This window comes from Lampetra planeri, chromosome 3, assembly GCF_965212315.1.
Source record: "Lampetra planeri chromosome 3, kcLamPlan1.2.h2, whole genome shotgun sequence".
NCBI lineage: Eukaryota > Metazoa > Chordata > Hyperoartia > Petromyzontiformes > Petromyzontidae > Lampetra > Lampetra planeri.
Genome location: NC_136109.1, coordinates 454,258 through 470,474, shown reverse-complemented (window position 1 = coordinate 470,474; position 16,217 = coordinate 454,258). Strand labels below are relative to the sequence as shown.

At 51.8% G+C, this 16,217-nt stretch overlaps 5 protein-coding genes and 2 pseudogenes across 7 annotated transcripts; all 7 read left to right on the top strand.

The window, feature by feature from the left end:
* The first annotated feature begins 4,638 nt into the window (after positions 1-4,638).
* LOC144735665 (histone H1 pseudogene) lies at positions 4,639-6,092 on the top strand (annotated as a pseudogene). Its single transcript, XR_013588668.1, has one exon. The product of XR_013588668.1 is annotated as a histone H1 pseudogene (transcript).
* Positions 6,093-6,467: 375 nt separating this feature from the next.
* Positions 6,468-6,880, top strand: LOC144735678 (histone H4). Its single transcript, XM_078618155.1, has one exon. It carries the CDS (start codon positions 6,517-6,519, stop codon positions 6,826-6,828), a length of 312 nt encoding a protein of 103 aa, XP_078474281.1. The 5' UTR covers positions 6,468-6,516; the 3' UTR covers positions 6,829-6,880.
* A 761-nt stretch (positions 6,881-7,641) lies between these two features.
* Positions 7,642-8,318, top strand: LOC144735670 (histone H2B type 3-B). The gene has a single exon (XM_078618144.1). It carries the CDS (start codon positions 7,707-7,709, stop codon positions 8,106-8,108), a length of 402 nt encoding a protein of 133 aa, XP_078474270.1. The 5' UTR covers positions 7,642-7,706; the 3' UTR covers positions 8,109-8,318.
* Positions 8,319-8,948: 630 nt separating this feature from the next.
* Positions 8,949-9,359, top strand: LOC144734408 (histone H3). The gene has a single exon (XM_078616583.1). The coding sequence runs from the start codon at positions 8,949-8,951 to the stop codon at positions 9,357-9,359; it is 411 nt and encodes a 136-aa protein (XP_078472709.1).
* Positions 9,360-10,195: 836 nt separating this feature from the next.
* Positions 10,196-10,677, top strand: LOC144735660 (histone H2A-like). The gene has a single exon (XM_078618118.1). It carries the CDS (start codon positions 10,250-10,252, stop codon positions 10,628-10,630), a length of 381 nt encoding a protein of 126 aa, XP_078474244.1. The 5' UTR covers positions 10,196-10,249; the 3' UTR covers positions 10,631-10,677.
* A 2,819-nt stretch (positions 10,678-13,496) lies between these two features.
* On the top strand, positions 13,497-14,263 carry LOC144735651 (histone H1 pseudogene; annotated as a pseudogene). The gene has a single exon (XR_013588666.1). The product of XR_013588666.1 is annotated as a histone H1 pseudogene (transcript).
* A 1,060-nt stretch (positions 14,264-15,323) lies between these two features.
* Positions 15,324-15,736, top strand: LOC144717348 (histone H4). The gene has a single exon (XM_078592822.1). It carries the CDS (start codon positions 15,373-15,375, stop codon positions 15,682-15,684), a length of 312 nt encoding a protein of 103 aa, XP_078448948.1. The 5' UTR covers positions 15,324-15,372; the 3' UTR covers positions 15,685-15,736.
* The last annotated feature ends 481 nt before the right edge of the window (positions 15,737-16,217 follow it).

The following is a 16,217-nucleotide window of genomic DNA, read 5'->3' as shown; positions in this document are numbered from 1 at the left end:
CTTGTAGCGGTGGAGTACTTCACCCGCTACCCCGTGGCGGTGGCTATCCCGGATAAAACAGCCCTCGTAGTGGCCCGGGCCTTCGTGGAAAACTACGTACTTAAGTGCGGGATCCCCGAACGAGTCATTACCGACCAGGGTAGTGAATTCGAGGCCGAACTATTCCAGGCGCTGTGCCGAGAGTTCGGGATCCAGAAGGACCGAACCACGGCATATCACCCCCAGGCGAACGGGATGGTAGAGAGGATGAACCAGACTCTGGCCGGGAAGCTTAAACGCATGGCGGCCGCGAATCAACAGGACTGGGACGAACACCTCCCCTATGCCCTGTTCGCCTACACCACCGCCGTTCACACATCTACAGGACAGACCCCGTTCCTAATGATGTTTGGTCGCGAGTCTCGCCTGCCCGCAGATCTGCTGTTCGGTGTCCCTCCGCCGCAACGGGAGGAAGGGAGCCACCCCATGGAGCACTTGCTGGAGACCCTGCGAGAGGCCAGGGGCCGAGCCTACCCGCACGGAGAGGCCGCGCACCAGCGGCAAGAGCAGGGCGCCCGACCCCGTATGGAGCCCCCCTTCTACACTGCGGGCTCCGAGGTGTGGCTGTACACTCCCCGCGTCGGTGCCGGACAGGTGGGGAAGCTGACCACCTACTGGCGAGGACCCTGGATTGTGAGACGGCAGATCTCACCATGGACGGTGCTGATTCAGGGAGGAGAGAGGGGCCGGGAGATGGTGGTCAACATCCGCCGACTGAAGCCGTGGCGAGCAGCCCCCGAGGGGGGGAGCCCCGCCGTCCAAGTACCCCGAAACCCCGGGGTCCCCCCACCCCCCGTGCCCGGGGGCCTCGCGCAGTATATGGGCCCCACGGAGCCCCGGGCTCCGAGGGGCCCCGGGCGGGGCCGGGGGCGACGAGGACGGCGACCCTTAAACCCCACCGCCTCTGAGTTTGTCCCCCAGCCCGCAGGTGCCGGAGACCGAGGGGAGCCGTTGGAATGGAGGAGGAGACCACCGCCGGAGCCCCAGGAGACGGAGCCGCCACCCCCGAGGCCAGCCACAAGGGCCGGGCGAATCCCGCGGACCCCGCGGCGATACCTCGTGGGGGCAACCCAGGCGAGGTGCTCCAGTCAACCCGGGACGGGGACTGGCACCCCGGGGGGCTATGTGGTGCCACAGCGACGGGGCCGCTCGGCCGAGCCAGGGAGCCGCCCGGCTTCCACCGCCGCACTGCCCCCCATCACCCCCCCCACATAAACACGCACCCGCACCCACGTAGGGCCTCGTGGTCGGGTCACCTACCCTGAGTTTTCACCCGAGGGCCCCCTAGGGGGGTTACCCCACGGTTTCTCAGGGCCAGGGAATTGGACAGGACCCTTCCCAGGCCAAGTAACACTGCGGCGCCATGGGCGGATTTGAGATCGCACGACCACGGCGAGCTCAGAGAGCCCCGCAGTTAGAAACGCATACAAACACAAACACGGGTCAGCAAGGCAGATAGCTGGGATCAGGACCCGGGACGACTGATTGGTCGAAAGTTCAAAGGCCGGCGGGATCGCAAAAGAGCGGGAAATCCTAGGCTCAGGATTGGTCGAGAGACCAAGGCGGTCGGGACGGGGGCTCCTAGCCTTTGATGTGAATAGTTTAAAAGAAAACGCAGGGGCAGTAGGGAACTCTCTTCTTCTGGAGTTTGGACACGGGGTCAGCGACGAAGGAGTCATCGGGCGAGCCGCTAGATTGTCTGCAGGACGATCTGAGCGCCGCAAGGTCACCAAGGACTACAGACGGTATCGTGTTGCGCGCCTTACAACACCTCAGAGCGGAGGGTAGGATCAGTAGGAGAGGGTTAGTTCGGGGTAAGGACGAGTAGGAAAGCGGTTTAGCAGAGAGCGCAGCATAGAATAGGGCTACACGGCACCAGAGTGTGGGTTAGAAGCGCCTTGCTGTCCCGCACACACACACGGGTGGCTCGGTTGGTTAGCAAGGGCTAATAAAATCTCGAGCGTAGTAACAAAACCGTGTTGTTGGGTGTTTTTGGAACGTGGTATTAGCGTGCACTGCATTCGCGAGTGTGTGGTCGTTGTACGCATAAAGGCCGTGGTCTCTGTACGATTGTGCGGGTACGGAGGTGTGTGCGTTAACGCCCGGGGAGAGCACTTTTGGTGTGTTGGCGTGACTACGCAGCCGTGTGAGAGGAGAATCGTCCTTGTACGATATTTGTGTTGACGTGCACGCGCGAGTGGGGGAGGGGACGAGTCGTCGTGTCGGCGTGTGCCCCGCTTGCGTGCGCTCGTTACTTGCGTAAGCTCTCGGCGTGCGTAATCGGCGTGCCCAAGGTGCGCGATCGTAACGTGGGCGGCCAGCGCGGCGCAGAGCGGCGCAGGAGTGGGTATCGCGTGTGGAGCTGTATGCGTGTGTGCGCGCACGTTCACGACGTGTGTAACACAGGTGCGCGATCCTAACGTGAGTGGTCAGGGTTGGGTGAGTGCCGTGCAGAGCTGTGTGTGGGTGTGCGCGTGCGTGGTTATCCATGCCTGCTACTCGGACCCGCGGTGGAGGGGAATCCTCGGGTGACGGCTCCCACACCCTGGGTGAGGAGCCTAGCGGCGGTTCGCTTAGCAGCGGGGGGGGCGATTGATGATGTTAGTCCGGCCGTTAGTATTATCGAGGGAGGGATCTCGGGGGCTAGCGACCCCCACACTCTCTGAGCTCGCCGTGGTCGTGCGATCTCAAATCCGCCCACGGCGCCGCAGTGTTACTTGGCCTGGGAAGGGTCCTGTCCAATTCCCTGGCCCTGAGAAACCGTGGGGTAACCCCCCTAGGGGGCCCTCGGGTGAAAACTCAGGGTAGGTGACCCGACCACGAGGCCCTACGTGGGTGCGGGTGCGTGTTTATGTGGGGGGGGTGATGGGGGGCAGTGCGGCGGTGGAAGCCGGGCGGCTCCCTGGCTCGGCCGAGCGGCCCCGTCGCTGTGGCACCACACGGAGGGTAGGATCCGTAGGAGAGGGTTAGTTCGGGGTAAGGACGAGTAGGAAAGCGGTTTAGCAGAGAGCGCAGCATAGAATAGGGCTACACGGCACCAGAGTGTGGGTTAGAAGCGCCTTGCTGTCCCGCACACACACACGGGTGGCTCGGTTGGTTAGCAAGGGCTAATAAAATCTCGAGCGTAGTAACAAAACCGTGTTGTTGGGTGTTTTTGGAACGTGGTATTAGCGTGCACTGCATTCGCGAGTGTGTGGTCGTATGCATAAAGGCCGTGGTCTCTGTACGATTGTGCGGGTACGGGGGTGTGTGCGTTAACGCCCGGGGAGAGCACTTTTGTGTGTCGGCGTGTGCCCCGCTTGCGTGTGCTCGTTACTTGCGTAAAGTGCGGCGCGGTGGTGGACCCCTGACCCCCGACCCCACGGCTCGAGCGCGTAATCGGCTGCGCATTGTCGTACGGTTTGTCTCGCGCGCACGGCGGCGGCGGCTTGAGTCGTTGTGTCGGCGTGTGCCCCGCTTGCGTGTGCTCGTTACTTGCGTAAGTTCACGACGTGTGTAACACAGGTGCGCGATCCTAACGTGAGTGGTCAGTGTTGGGTGAGTGCCGTGCAGAGCTGTGTGTGGGTGTGCGCGTACGTGGTTAACTATGCCTGCTACGCGGACCCGCGGTGGAGGGGAATCCTCGGGTGACGGCTCCCACACCATGGGTGAGGAGCTTAGCGGCGGTTCGCTTAGCAGCGGGGGGGCGATTGATGATGTTAGTCCGGCCGTTAGTATTATCGAGGGAGGGATCTCGGGGGCTAGCGACCCCCACAATTGCAGTAAAAACAACTCATCGCATGAACCATCCTGCGCTCCTAGAATATCAACTCTGTCGGTGCATTAAACGTAAGATTATATATGTTCTTTAAACATTCGACTGCGGAGTCACTTGAGTTGAATTTGAGTGGTGATAATTGTGCACCGTGCCTCGATCTTGTTCAAGGCGCGCGACCCTTCTGCAGTGCGTGAGCTACTCACCTCTTGCCACGTAACATGTTAAACTTTCTATTTAATGTCGGTTAATTTTGAGTAATTTTCTTCAGTTTGTTGTCCATCTGAAAATCCATATATTTATTAATTTCAAAGTTCGATTAAAACGTCCAGTTAAAAGTTCGGTGACAAGGGACGGTTGGCATGGCGCGCAGTCCTCACCATAGCGCGAGAGGAGGAATCGCGAGCGCGCGAGGCAAAACTTAAATAGAAAATATTTCGTTGGAATTAAATATGAGTAGTCTGTTGAAGCATCTTGTCTTGCAAAACATTCGAGTGTGTTTTAAATAGTGTTCATCATTAACACTTTTGAAAAACGACAATCATCATATCTCGCCCTGACCGAACAATGTCTCCCAAATGTTGGTTGTTCACTTGTTTTGAATTATAATTTATATCGTGAGCATTGTCGTATATTGCATAAGTAACGTACATTAAAGAAGTGATCTTCGTGATAATGTATCAACTATATGCATGTAAGTATGAACGTTACGGGAGTAATCGAGCCCAAAGGCAGGCGTGATAAACACAGTGAGTATGGTGGCAACTTCCTCACTAGATCTGAGTGCTGGATGATCTCAGCGACGTCCGCATTCAGTACGCCGCTTCTATAATAACCTCGGGCCTGGAGGACGCTCGGTTTGAATCCGTGAGAGCGCTGATTTCGATTTCAAAGAGGCGAGGCGATAAAAGCGACGTTTTGAGATGGCGGAAACTGCTCCTGCTCAACCACCAGCTGCGGCTACTTCAGCGCCTAAAAGCCCCAAGAAGAAGCGCGCCGCTCCAAAGTCCAAGAAGGTCGGCCCCAGCGTGTCCGAGCTCATCCTCAAGGCTCTGGCCAGCAGCAAGGAGAGGAACGGCGTGTCTCTTCCTGCGCTCAAAAAGTCGCTTGCTGCCGGAGGATACGACGTGGAGAAGAACAATGCCCGCGTGAAGTTGGCCATCAAGAAGCTCGTGGCCAAAGACGCCGTGGCGCAAGTGAAGGGCAGCGGTGCATCTGGCTCTTTCAAACTCAACAAGGAAAAGGCTGCCGCAAAGGCAAAGCCCAAGTCGTCAACATCAAAGCCCGCAGCTAAAAAGCCCGCGGCAGCCAAGAAGGTGAAGAAGCCCGCGGCAGCCAAGAAGACCGCGCCCAAGAAGTCTCTCAAGAAAGCAAAGAAGCCCGCGGCTGCCAAGTCGGCCAAGAGCCCCAAAAAGGTGAAGTCGGCTGTTAAGCCCAAGAAGGTGGCGAAGAGCCCAGCCAAGCCCAAGGCTGCGAAGCCCAAGGTCGCTAAGCCCAAGACCGTCAAGGCCAAGGCCGCCAAACCCAAGGTGGCCAAGCCCAAGAAGGCCGCGGCCAAGCCCAAGAAGACTGCGCCAAAGAAGTGAATCCGATCGGACGATGCTCGATTCACTCCACCTCAACGGCTCTTTTCAGAGCCACCCACTTAGTTAAAAAAAGTGAACCAGGTGCTGCTGCGCTTCAATTAGTTCATCGTTAACACATGGCAGTGTATTACGTTGCTGTTGAATGCGTGCCATATTCTGTAAGTCAAACCCATTTACGGCGTGGCGATGGTTGCTCGCCTTGACTCGGCCCTGATCAAGGAGCTCGACGCTTGGTGCAGTTCAATCGTGAGGATTTGTGTAGATTGGATAAGTTTCGTACATTCGCCAAATTAACTGTATAACATTTTACCCACTCGATGTGTTTTAAGCATTGATGTGATGGGAGTAATCGAGCCCGAAAGCAGTAATCATAAACACAGGCGGGGCGGGTGGCAGCTCCCTCACTCGAACTGGGTGCAGAGTAATGTCAGCGACGTCAGCATTCTCGCTGGCGATTCTAATCTAAATCCAGATTCAAATCGATGCATTCTTGACGAACCTCCAATTTTGATTATGTGTTGCACCTCTTCATTCCGTCATCATGTTACTGGTGCCAAATATGGAATTTAGTCTAAAAATGTATTGATTCCAGACAGCTTTACTCAATTTGCCTTCATTCGCTCGTTCTCGCCTTTTCACTTTGTTTTTGTTTTGTAAACATTGCGGTGCACCATCTAAACTTCTCTATTAAAATAAATGTCTTTCTTACTTTGGGAGAACTAGTTGGTGACGTTCACTCAACTATTGTGTTGGAAGCCGTTTAGCTTCACACGATTATAAAGTTAGTTCATCTTGTTCACTTGAAAACAAGACCTTACACCGATTATTCACTCCACGTGCAATCTTGCAACAGATTGCGTTCCTCTCGCGTTCGCTGCGGGTGTGCCAATATCATTACAGAGTGCTTCGAAGAAGGGTCATTGCCCAAAACGTCGCATATTGTACATGTCACGGAAGTGTTTTTGACGACGGTGGAGGGTTTTCTTCGTCACAGAGGTTAAATGTCGAAGGTTTAAGGCGGAGCCATCGCGGAGGGCAGGGGTGGTCGGTGACGTCACCACGCTTCGGATATAAAGGTGGCTGCTGCTGCAAGCTGAGCGCGCATGTCTCTCGCGTGCTTTGTCAGAAGTAGTCGCAATGTCTGGACGCGGTAAAGGCGGTAAGGGGCTCGGCAAGGGAGGCGCAAAACGCCATCGCAAGGTGCTGCGCGACAACATCCAGGGCATCACCAAGCCCGCCATCCGCCGCCTCGCTCGCCGCGGCGGTGTGAAGCGCATCTCGGGCCTCATCTACGAGGAGACCCGCGGCGTCCTGAAGGTCTTCCTTGAGAACGTCATCCGCGACGCCGTCACCTACACGGAGCACGCCAAGCGCAAGACCGTCACCGCCATGGACGTGGTCTACGCCCTCAAGCGCCAGGGCCGCACTCTCTACGGCTTCGGAGGCTGAGCGCCCATCTCTCGCACATTAAGCCAACCCAAAGGCTCTTTTCAGAGCCACCCACCTCTTCGAAACTGCTTGCGCCAGTGTTGCCAAACACTTTCTAAATGGAGCACATGTCCTGGGTTATTGCGCGCCAATTCCTCGTGAGCGTGGTGGACGTTTGCTTGTTGAGTTGGCGAATCTTCATCTGCTTCCACATGAATGAAAGAAATCATGATATTCACGACACGTCACATTTAACAAGGCGTAATTCTTGAACGCATTAATACAGTACCCATTTCTGGTATTTTTGCGTGAATAATTTCCAGCTGCAGCCGATTCCGATATTACGTAGAGCATTTGGCGCCACAATCTTACAGCACACTCGTCCTAATTGACGTAGCGTGCCGGAACGCTAATCTCCACCTGTACAGCACAACAGCGAAGTTATTTTTCTCCACCGAGCGCTTGTATTTATCCAAATTGCGTTCATAAAACGCCCGTGTGCCGTATTAGACGAGTTGTGAAACAATCCTTCGTAAGAAACAAAAAAACCCACACTCAAAACACAATATACTGTATTGGGTTTTCTAGTCATCCTTTTTAAAACAAAATCAATGGCCATGGCTGCAATTCACTAATATACATGTTTGGACATTACATTGTGTTATATTCACAAGTCATTTTTGCAGTAAAAACTATATTAAAGTGAACATCGCGTCCGCGTTTCTCATTGGAGGCTGATGGAGAGGGATGGTACTAAAAGAGCCACTCAGCAGCGCCGCGCACTACGATCCTCTGATTTGCATCTCGCCTCCTATAAAAGGAGCTCAACGCGCGACCGACATCCACATTCGCTTCCCGTCTGTTGTGAACTGACCCGAAGCTGCCTACGACGCGTCGACATGCCCGATCCTCCCGCATCAAAGAGCGCTGGGCCGGCTAAGGTTCCTGCTCCCAAGAAGGGCTCCAAGAAGGCTGTGACCAAGGCTACGCGCAAGGATGGCAAGAAGCGACGCCACCGCAGGAAGGAGAGCTACGCCATTTACATCTACAAGGTGATGAAGCAGGTGCACCCCGATACCGGCATCTCGTCCAAGGCAATGAGCATCATGAACTCGTTCGTCAACGACATCTTTGAGCGCATCGCTTCCGAGGCGTCCCGCCTGGCGCACTACAACAAACGCTCCACCATCACCTCTCGGGAGATCCAGACCGCAGTGCGACTGCTGCTCCCCGGCGAGCTGGCCAAGCACGCCGTGTCGGAGGGCACCAAGGCCGTCACCAAGTACACAAGCTCCAAGTGAAGCCTCGACTCCACCATTAATTACAAAGGCTCTTTTCAGAGCCACCCACCTCTCCGAACCTGCTATTACCAGTCCTAGCAGGAGTACAAAACGAAACTTCCAACAAAGTCCCGGTTCACGCGGGGACATTGTTCGCTCATTGAAATGGAGAGATCGATCGCATTTTGACCTGTTTCAACGTGAATAAAAGCGATAACAATATTCATGGCACATCATATTCACCAGCAGGCATTTATTGGACTTGTTTGTCCATTGATTTCATCTGCAGCCCATTCAGATATTACATTGGATATTTGGCGCCAAAACCTTGCAATGCAATATATTTAATTCGTGGTTGTATTTTCGGGCAGGAACTAACATTTTGCACGTGTACATATATGTAAAAGTAAGCGCCTAGCATGGATGACTCGTGCAGTATAATTGATGATCATCATCTCAATGCCAAGAGAATAGATATCTATCCCTGTGATCACCTCTTTCCGACATTTTTACGTATTACTGTTTCCAATGAAGTGCAGTTTCTTCACACTTTATTTAGATCATGCAGAGCACTGTAAAGTCGTTTTCGGAAAGGTGTTTGCTTGAGAAAATAACATCCGTTAAAGACATCGACGGCGCTCAAACGGTACTACTGCATCGTGATACGGCATTCTGAAATGATCCAAACTGAACATTTTGTTGATTAAGAAGAGTTGACGACTCGAGATCATTGCACGCTGCCAACCAATCAGCACGCTCCCCGTCTTCGCACGTCACGACTCCGCTGACCAGTGAGCGCGCGCTCTGGGCTACATAAGCCGCCTTCTCCCCGCTTGTGAGAATCTTTGCCCACACCAAGCCATGGCTCGCACCAAGCAGACCGCTCGCAAGTCCACGGGCGGCAAGGCCCCACGCAAGCAACTCGCCACCAAGGCGGCCCGAAAGAGCGCTCCGGCCACGGGCGGCGTCAAGAAGCCTCACCGCTACAGGCCCGGCACCGTCGCTCTGCGCGAGATCCGCCGCTACCAGAAGTCCACCGAGCTGCTCATCCGCAAACTGCCCTTCCAGCGCCTCGTCAGGGAGATCGCGCAGGACTTCAAGACCGACCTGCGCTTCCAGAGCTCCGCTGTCATGGCTCTGCAGGAGGCCAGCGAAGCGTACCTTGTCGCGCTCTTCGAGGACACCAACCTGTGCGCCATCCACGCCAAGCGCGTCACCATCATGCCCAAGGACATTCAGCTCGCCCGCCGCATTCGTGGCGAGCGCGCTTGAACGCCCAGCTCGGCCCTCAAAGCACAACACAAAGGCTCTTTTCAGAGCCACCACTTACGCATGAAAAAGCTTCCATGTGTGTCCTTCAAAGTTCGGGTGCCGGAAACCTTCGTTTGCTGGTCACGGCTCTCACGAGTCGTCAGGCGTAAGCGACAATGAAGTTCATTTTATATACCCCGCCGCTCATTTTTCAACATCACACGTTGGTGTTGTATATAAGCGTTGTGAAACCATGTTTACGTAATCTACAACAAAAGGGTTATTTGGGTGAAATATATTAACTATTAAACCCAAAGATATTGGTTGATGTTGTTTCAATCCCGAGCTGATAAGAAGTTCACATTTTGCAAACTAAGAGACTGAATTATTCACGCACATATATTTTTAGGCATTGCCCGAACAGGCGGTTAAAGGAATATATAGACACCGTATAGGCACGTGGGCGATCAATCACGAGCTCAAGGCTATCACAATGATTTCTTATAACCAATGAGGTCCCTCAAAATGATGATTATAATCAATAATACATTGATATTTGCGGAATCCGCTTATAAGTTTGACTTGCCAGCACGTGCCCATAAATTAACTCAATAATGCTTAAAACTTGAACCTATTAAGTACGTGTATCGCATTGTTTAATTCCTAAGATACGTGTCCGCATAAAAATATATATGGATAAAAATAATTAAAGTCAACATCGAATCCTCGCGTCCCGGCTTTTCATTGGTGGCTCAAGGAGAGGGCGGGACTCGACCGAGAGGAGCCAATCAGCAGCGGCGCGCTCTACGATCCTCGTCTCGGCTATAAAAGACGCTCCGGTGGTGCGTGTTAACGTCACAAATCGTTCGTACTTTGTCTCTATTGCTTTTTGCATCCTAGGTCCCTTAGCAATGTCTGGACGCGGCAAGACCGGTGGCAAATCTCGCGCCAAGGCAAAGTCCCGCTCTTCCCGCGCCGGCTTGCAGTTCCCCGTGGGTCGCGTTCACAGGCTGCTCCGCAAGGGCAATTACGCCCAGCGGGTCGGCGCTGGAGCACCCGTCTACCTGGCCGCCGTGCTCGAGTACCTTTCTGCCGAGATCCTCGAGCTGGCTGGCAATGCCGCCCGCGACAACAAGAAGACGAGGATCATCCCCCGACACCTGCAGCTCGCCGTGCGAAACGACGAGGAGCTCAACAAGCTCATGGGCGGCGTGACTATCGCCCAGGGCGGTGTGCTGCCCAACATCCAGGCCGTGCTGCTGCCCAAGAAGACCTCTCAGGCAAAGAAGTGAACGCGCCGCCGCCTCTACCACCACAACAACGGCTCTTTTCAGAGCCACCCACTTGCTTGCAAAGAGCTCGGACAGTCGTACACAGGGGTTTTGTTATTAATAAGGACACCGTCGTCGAGTTGCCCTCGTGCCAAATTGCTGGCAATTAAACAAATGCTCTGCTCATTCCAGTTACCCTTTATTATGTCTAATTTAGGAACGGTATTTGAGCAGCATTCCAACATTGCATCAATCATGGAACATGGTTTAGAATAAATTGGGATGCCTATTGGAAGAAAGTATCGTGTTTTTTAAAGAATAAAACTCGCTCTTTTTGAGCGGTCAGATTACATATGAAGAGGAGTCGGAGAATGGTTCAAGCACTTTAAGGGATCTGCGAGCCACCCTCACGCACCACGCAAACACGACATCTCCGCTCTCACGACAACACGCACCAATCACACGCGCGGGAAAGAGCTGGACGGGGGTGTCAGGGGTTAAAGGGCAGTGACGTCACCCGGAGCAGGCGTGCTGGACGCGGATGTGTATTGGGAGCGGAGATTGAGGAGTTAAAAGGGGCTGTGGGACGTGTGCCCGGGGTTGGTCTTGGAACGAGTATTGCTGTGCGTTGGTGAAAACAGGACCCTGCGGGGTGGGCTGGTAGGAACGAATAACCAAAGAATATAAACATAATGTATTATTACACTTGTTTAGCCAGGAAAGCCCCACTGAGACTAAAGGTTTTTGTAGGGTCCTGCCAAGTGTTTGCAGTAGGGGGCGATGTTGCTACACTGAATCGGACGATACGAAGGGAGAGTGTGAGGCCTAGGTCTAGGCTTTAGGCCTAGCTGTAGGCTTTAGGGCGCCGTGAGTTAATTTTTAATTTACCTGTTTTTATAATTTATGTAAAAGCTTTAAATTTAAATGTTTCTATTTAAAAGCATCAGGGAATGTAACATTGTTAAACATAACTCCCTTGCACACACGCAGGGGAACAATACGAAGGGAGAGTTTGAGGCGTTCGAGGCTTGAGGCCTAGCTGTAGGCTTTAGGCCGCCGAGAGTTAATTTTTAATTTAAATGTTTTTATTATTCATGTAAAAGCTTTAAATTTAAATGTTTATATTTAAAAGCATCAGGGAATGTAACATTGTTAAACATTAACTCCCTTGCACACACGCAGGGGTACGATACGAAGTCAGACTTTGAGGCCCAGTTCTAGGCTTTAGGCCTAGCTGTAGGCTTTAGGGCGCTGTGAGTTTTTTTTATTTAATTTCAAAGTTTTAATTAAAAGCTATCTCAGGGAATTATAAGGGAATGTTACACGTGTTTAGCCAGGAAAACCTCATTAATGTAAATGTTTTAATTAAAAGCTATCTTAGGGAATTATAAGGGAATGTTACACTTGTTTAGCCAGGAAAGTATCACAGAGTCTAAAGGTTTTTGTAGGGTCATGCCAAGTGTTTGCAATAGGGGGCGATGTTGCTACACGGACGGACGGACGGACGGACGATATAATCTATTGTAGGCTGGTCCACTTCGTTGCTACCAGTATAAAGAAGTGCATAAACCATTCTACGACTCCTCTTCACATGCGCGTGGAATGAATGATTCTTGCATTCGTTCTAGATTTGAAGCTTTCGTGACTGCAATGATTCATACTCTTAGGTTTTTTCGGTAAAGTCACGTAGGTAAAACAATAATAATACATAATTTAAATAATATAAATAATAATTTAAATAATAAATCAGGGGGGGGCAGAGGGGGGGGGCCTTATCTGAATGTGGTTGCCGGGGAGTGGCGTGGGGTGTCGGGGCTAAAAGGGAACAAATGAGCACATCAGCTCAGGGTTGTGGCCAGTGTTAGCTGATAGTAAGCATAAAAGTACTGGTAAACGCTGGGGATGTCAACACTCGGTAAAGTATAATATTACCTGTCAAATAAGATGGTACAAATATGTGTAGTTAAATATTTTTACATGGTTAATAACATCTTTCCAATGATTACTCATTCGTGTTACTTAGTGCAGTAAATACGTGTTACTTATTGCAGTAAAAACAACTCATCGCATGAACCATCCTGCGCTCCTAGAATATCAACTCTGTCGGTGCATTAAACGTAAGATTATATATGTTCTTTAAACATTCGACTGCGGAGTCACTTGAGTTGAATTTGAGTGGTGATAATTGTGCACCGTGCCTCGATCTTGTTCAAGGCGCGCGACCCTTCTGCAGTGCGTGAGCTACTCACCTCTTGCCACGTAACATGTTAAACTTTCTATTTAATGTCGGTTAATTTTGAGTAATTTTCTTCAGTTTGTTGTCCATCTGAAAATCCATATATTTATTAATTTCAAAGTTCGATTAAAACGTCCAGTTAAAAGTTCGGTGACAAGGGACGGTTGGCATGGCGCGCAGTCCTCACCATAGCGCGAGAGGAGGAATCGCGAGCGCGCGAGGCAAAACTTAAATAGAAAATATTTCGTTGGAATTAAATATGAGTAGTCTGTTGAAGCATCTTGTCTTTTAAAACATTCGAGTGTGTTTTAAATAGTGTTCATCATTAACACTTTTGAAAAACGACAATCATCATATCTCGCCCTGACCGAACAATGTCTCCCAAATGTTGGTTGTTCACTTGTTTTGAATTATAATTTATATCGTGAGCATTGTCGTATATTGCATAAGTAACGTACATTAAAGAAGTGATCTTCGTGATAATGTATCAACTATATGCATGTAAGTATGAACGTTACGGGAGTAATCGAGCCCAAAGGCAGGCGTGATAAACACAGTGAGTATGGTGGCAACTTCCTCACTAGATCTGAGTGCTGGATGATCTCAGCGACGTCCGCATTCAGTACGCCGCTTCTATAATAACCTCGGGCCTGGAGGACGCTCGGTTTGAATCCGTGAGAGCGCTGATTTCGATTTCAAAGAGGCGAGGCGATAAAAGCGACGTTTTGAGATGGCGGAAACTGCTCCTGCTCAACCACCAGCTGCGGCTACTTCAGCGCCTAAAAGCCCCAAGAAGAAGCGCGCCGCTCCAAAGTCCAAGAAGGTCGGCCCCAGCGTGTCCGAGCTCATCCTCAAGGCTCTGGCCAGCAGCAAGGAGAGGAACGGCGTGTCTCTTCCTGCGCTCAAAAAGTCGCTTGCTGCCGGAGGATACGACGTGGAGAAGAACAATGCCCGCGTGAAGTTGGCCATCAAGAAGCTCGTGGCCAAAGACGCCGTGGCGCAAGTGAAGGGCAGCGGTGCATCTGGCTCTTTCAAACTCAACAAGGAAAAGGCTGCCGCAAAGGCGAAGCCCAAGTCGTCAACATCAAAGCCCGCAGCTAAAAAGCCCGCGGCAGCCAAGCAGGTGAAGAAGCCCGCGGCAGCCAAGAAGACCGCGCCCAAGAAGTCTCCCAAGAAAGCAAAGAAGCCCGCGGCTGCCAAGTCGGCCAAGAGCCCCAAAAAGGTGAAGTCGGCTGTTAAGCCCAAGAAGGTGGCGAAGAGCCCAGCCAAGCCCAAGGCTGCGAAGCCCAAGGTCGCTAAGCCCAAGACCGTCAAGGCCAAGGCCGCCAAACCCAAGGTGGCCAAGCCCAAGAAGGCCGCGGCCAAGCCCAAGAAGACTGCGCCAAAGAAGTGAATCCGATCGGACGATGCTCGATTCACTCCACAACGGCTCTTTTCAGAGCCACCCACTTAGTTAAAAAAAGTGAACCAGGTGCTGCTGCGCTTCAATTAGTTCATCGTTAACACATGGCAGTGTATTACGTTGCTGTTGAATGCGTGCCATATTCTGTAAGTCAAACCCATTTACGGCGTGGCGATGGTTGCTCGCCTTGACTCGGCCCTGATCAAGGAGCTCGACGCTTGGTGCAGTTCAATCGTGAGGATTTGTGTAGATTGGATAAGTTTCGTACATTCGCCAAATTAACTGTATAACATTTTACCCACTCGATGTGTTTTAAGCATTGATGTGATGGGAGTAATCGAGCCCGAAAGCAGTAATCATAAACACAGGCGGGGCGGGTGGCAGCTCCCTCACTCGAACTGGGTGCAGAGTAATGTCAGCGACGTCAGCATTCTCACTGGCGATTCTAATCTAAATCCAGATTCAAATCGATGCATTCTTGACGAACCTCCAATTTTGATTATGTGTTGCACCTCTTCATTCCGTCATCATGTTACTGGTGCCAAATATGGAATTTAGTCTAAAAATGTATTGATTCCAGACAGCTTTACTCAATTTGCCTTCATTCGCTCGTTCTCGCCTTTTCACTTTGTTTTTGTTTTGTAAACATTGCGGTGCACCATCTAAACTTCTCTATTAAAATAAATGTCTTTCTTACTTTGGGAGAACTAGTTGGTGACGTTCACTCAACTATTGTGTTGGAAGCCGTTTTGCTTCACACGATTATAAAGTTAGTTCATCTTGTTCACTTGAAAACAAGACCTTACACCGATTATTCACTCCACGTGCAATCTTGCAACAGATTGCGTTCCTCTCGCGTTCGCTGCGGGTGTGCCAATATCATTACAGAGTGCTTCGAAGAAGGGTCATTGCCCAAAACGTCGCATATTGTACATGTCACGGAAGTGTTTTTGACGACGGTGGAGGGTTTTCTTCGTCACAGAGGTTAAATGTCGAAGGTTTAAGGCGGAGCCATCGCGGAGGGCAGGGGTGGTCGGTGACGTCACCACGCTTCGGATATAAAGGTGGCTGCTGCTGCAAGCTGAGCGCGCATGTCTCTCGCGTGCTTTGTCAGAAGTAGTCGCAATGTCTGGACGCGGTAAAGGCGGTAAGGGGCTCGGCAAGGGAGGCGCAAAACGCCATCGCAAGGTGCTGCGCGACAACATCCAGGGCATCACCAAGCCCGCCATCCGCCGCCTCGCTCGCCGCGGCGGTGTGAAGCGCATCTCGGGCCTCATCTACGAGGAGACCCGCGGCGTCCTGAAGGTCTTCCTTGAGAACGTCATCCGCGACGCCGTCACCTACACGGAGCACGCCAAGCGCAAGACCGTCACCGCCATGGACGTGGTCTACGCCCTCAAGCGCCAGGGCCGCACTCTCTACGGCTTCGGAGGCTGAGCGCCCATCTCTCGCACATTAAGCCAACCCAAAGGCTCTTTTCAGAGCCACCCACCTCTTCGAAACTGCTTGCGCCAGTGTTGCCAAACACTTTCTAAATGGAGCACATGTCCTGGGTTATTGCGCGCCAATTCCTCGTGAGCGTGGTGGACGTTTGCTTGTTGAGTTGGCGAATCTTCATCTGCTTCCACATGAATGAAAGAAATCATGATATTCACGACACGTCACATTTAACAAGGCGTAATTCTTGAACGCATTAATACAGTACCCATTTCTGGTATTTTTGCGTGAATAATTTCCAGCTGCAGCCGATTCCGATATTACGTAGAGCATTTGGCGCCACAATCTTACAGCACACTCGTCCTAATTGACGTAGCGTGCCGGAACGCTAATCTCCACCTGTACAGCACAACAGCGAAGTTATTTTTCTCCACCGAGCGCTTGTATTTATCCAAATTGCGTTCATAAAACGCCCGTGTGCCGTATTAGACGAGTTGTGAAACAATCCTTCGTAAGAAACAAAAAAACCCACA

Bases quoted from the DNA above. Each gene is read 5' to 3' on its own strand.
- LOC144735678 (XM_078618155.1), top strand. From the start codon at position 6,517: ATGTCTGGACGCGGTAAAGGCGGTAAGGGGCTCGGCAAGGGAGGCGCA.
- LOC144735670 (XM_078618144.1), top strand. From the start codon at position 7,707: ATGCCCGATCCTCCCGCATCAAAGAGCGCTGGGCCGGCTAAGGTTCCT.
- LOC144734408 (XM_078616583.1), top strand. From the start codon at position 8,949: ATGGCTCGCACCAAGCAGACCGCTCGCAAGTCCACGGGCGGCAAGGCC.
- LOC144735660 (XM_078618118.1), top strand. From the start codon at position 10,250: ATGTCTGGACGCGGCAAGACCGGTGGCAAATCTCGCGCCAAGGCAAAG.
- LOC144717348 (XM_078592822.1), top strand. From the start codon at position 15,373: ATGTCTGGACGCGGTAAAGGCGGTAAGGGGCTCGGCAAGGGAGGCGCA.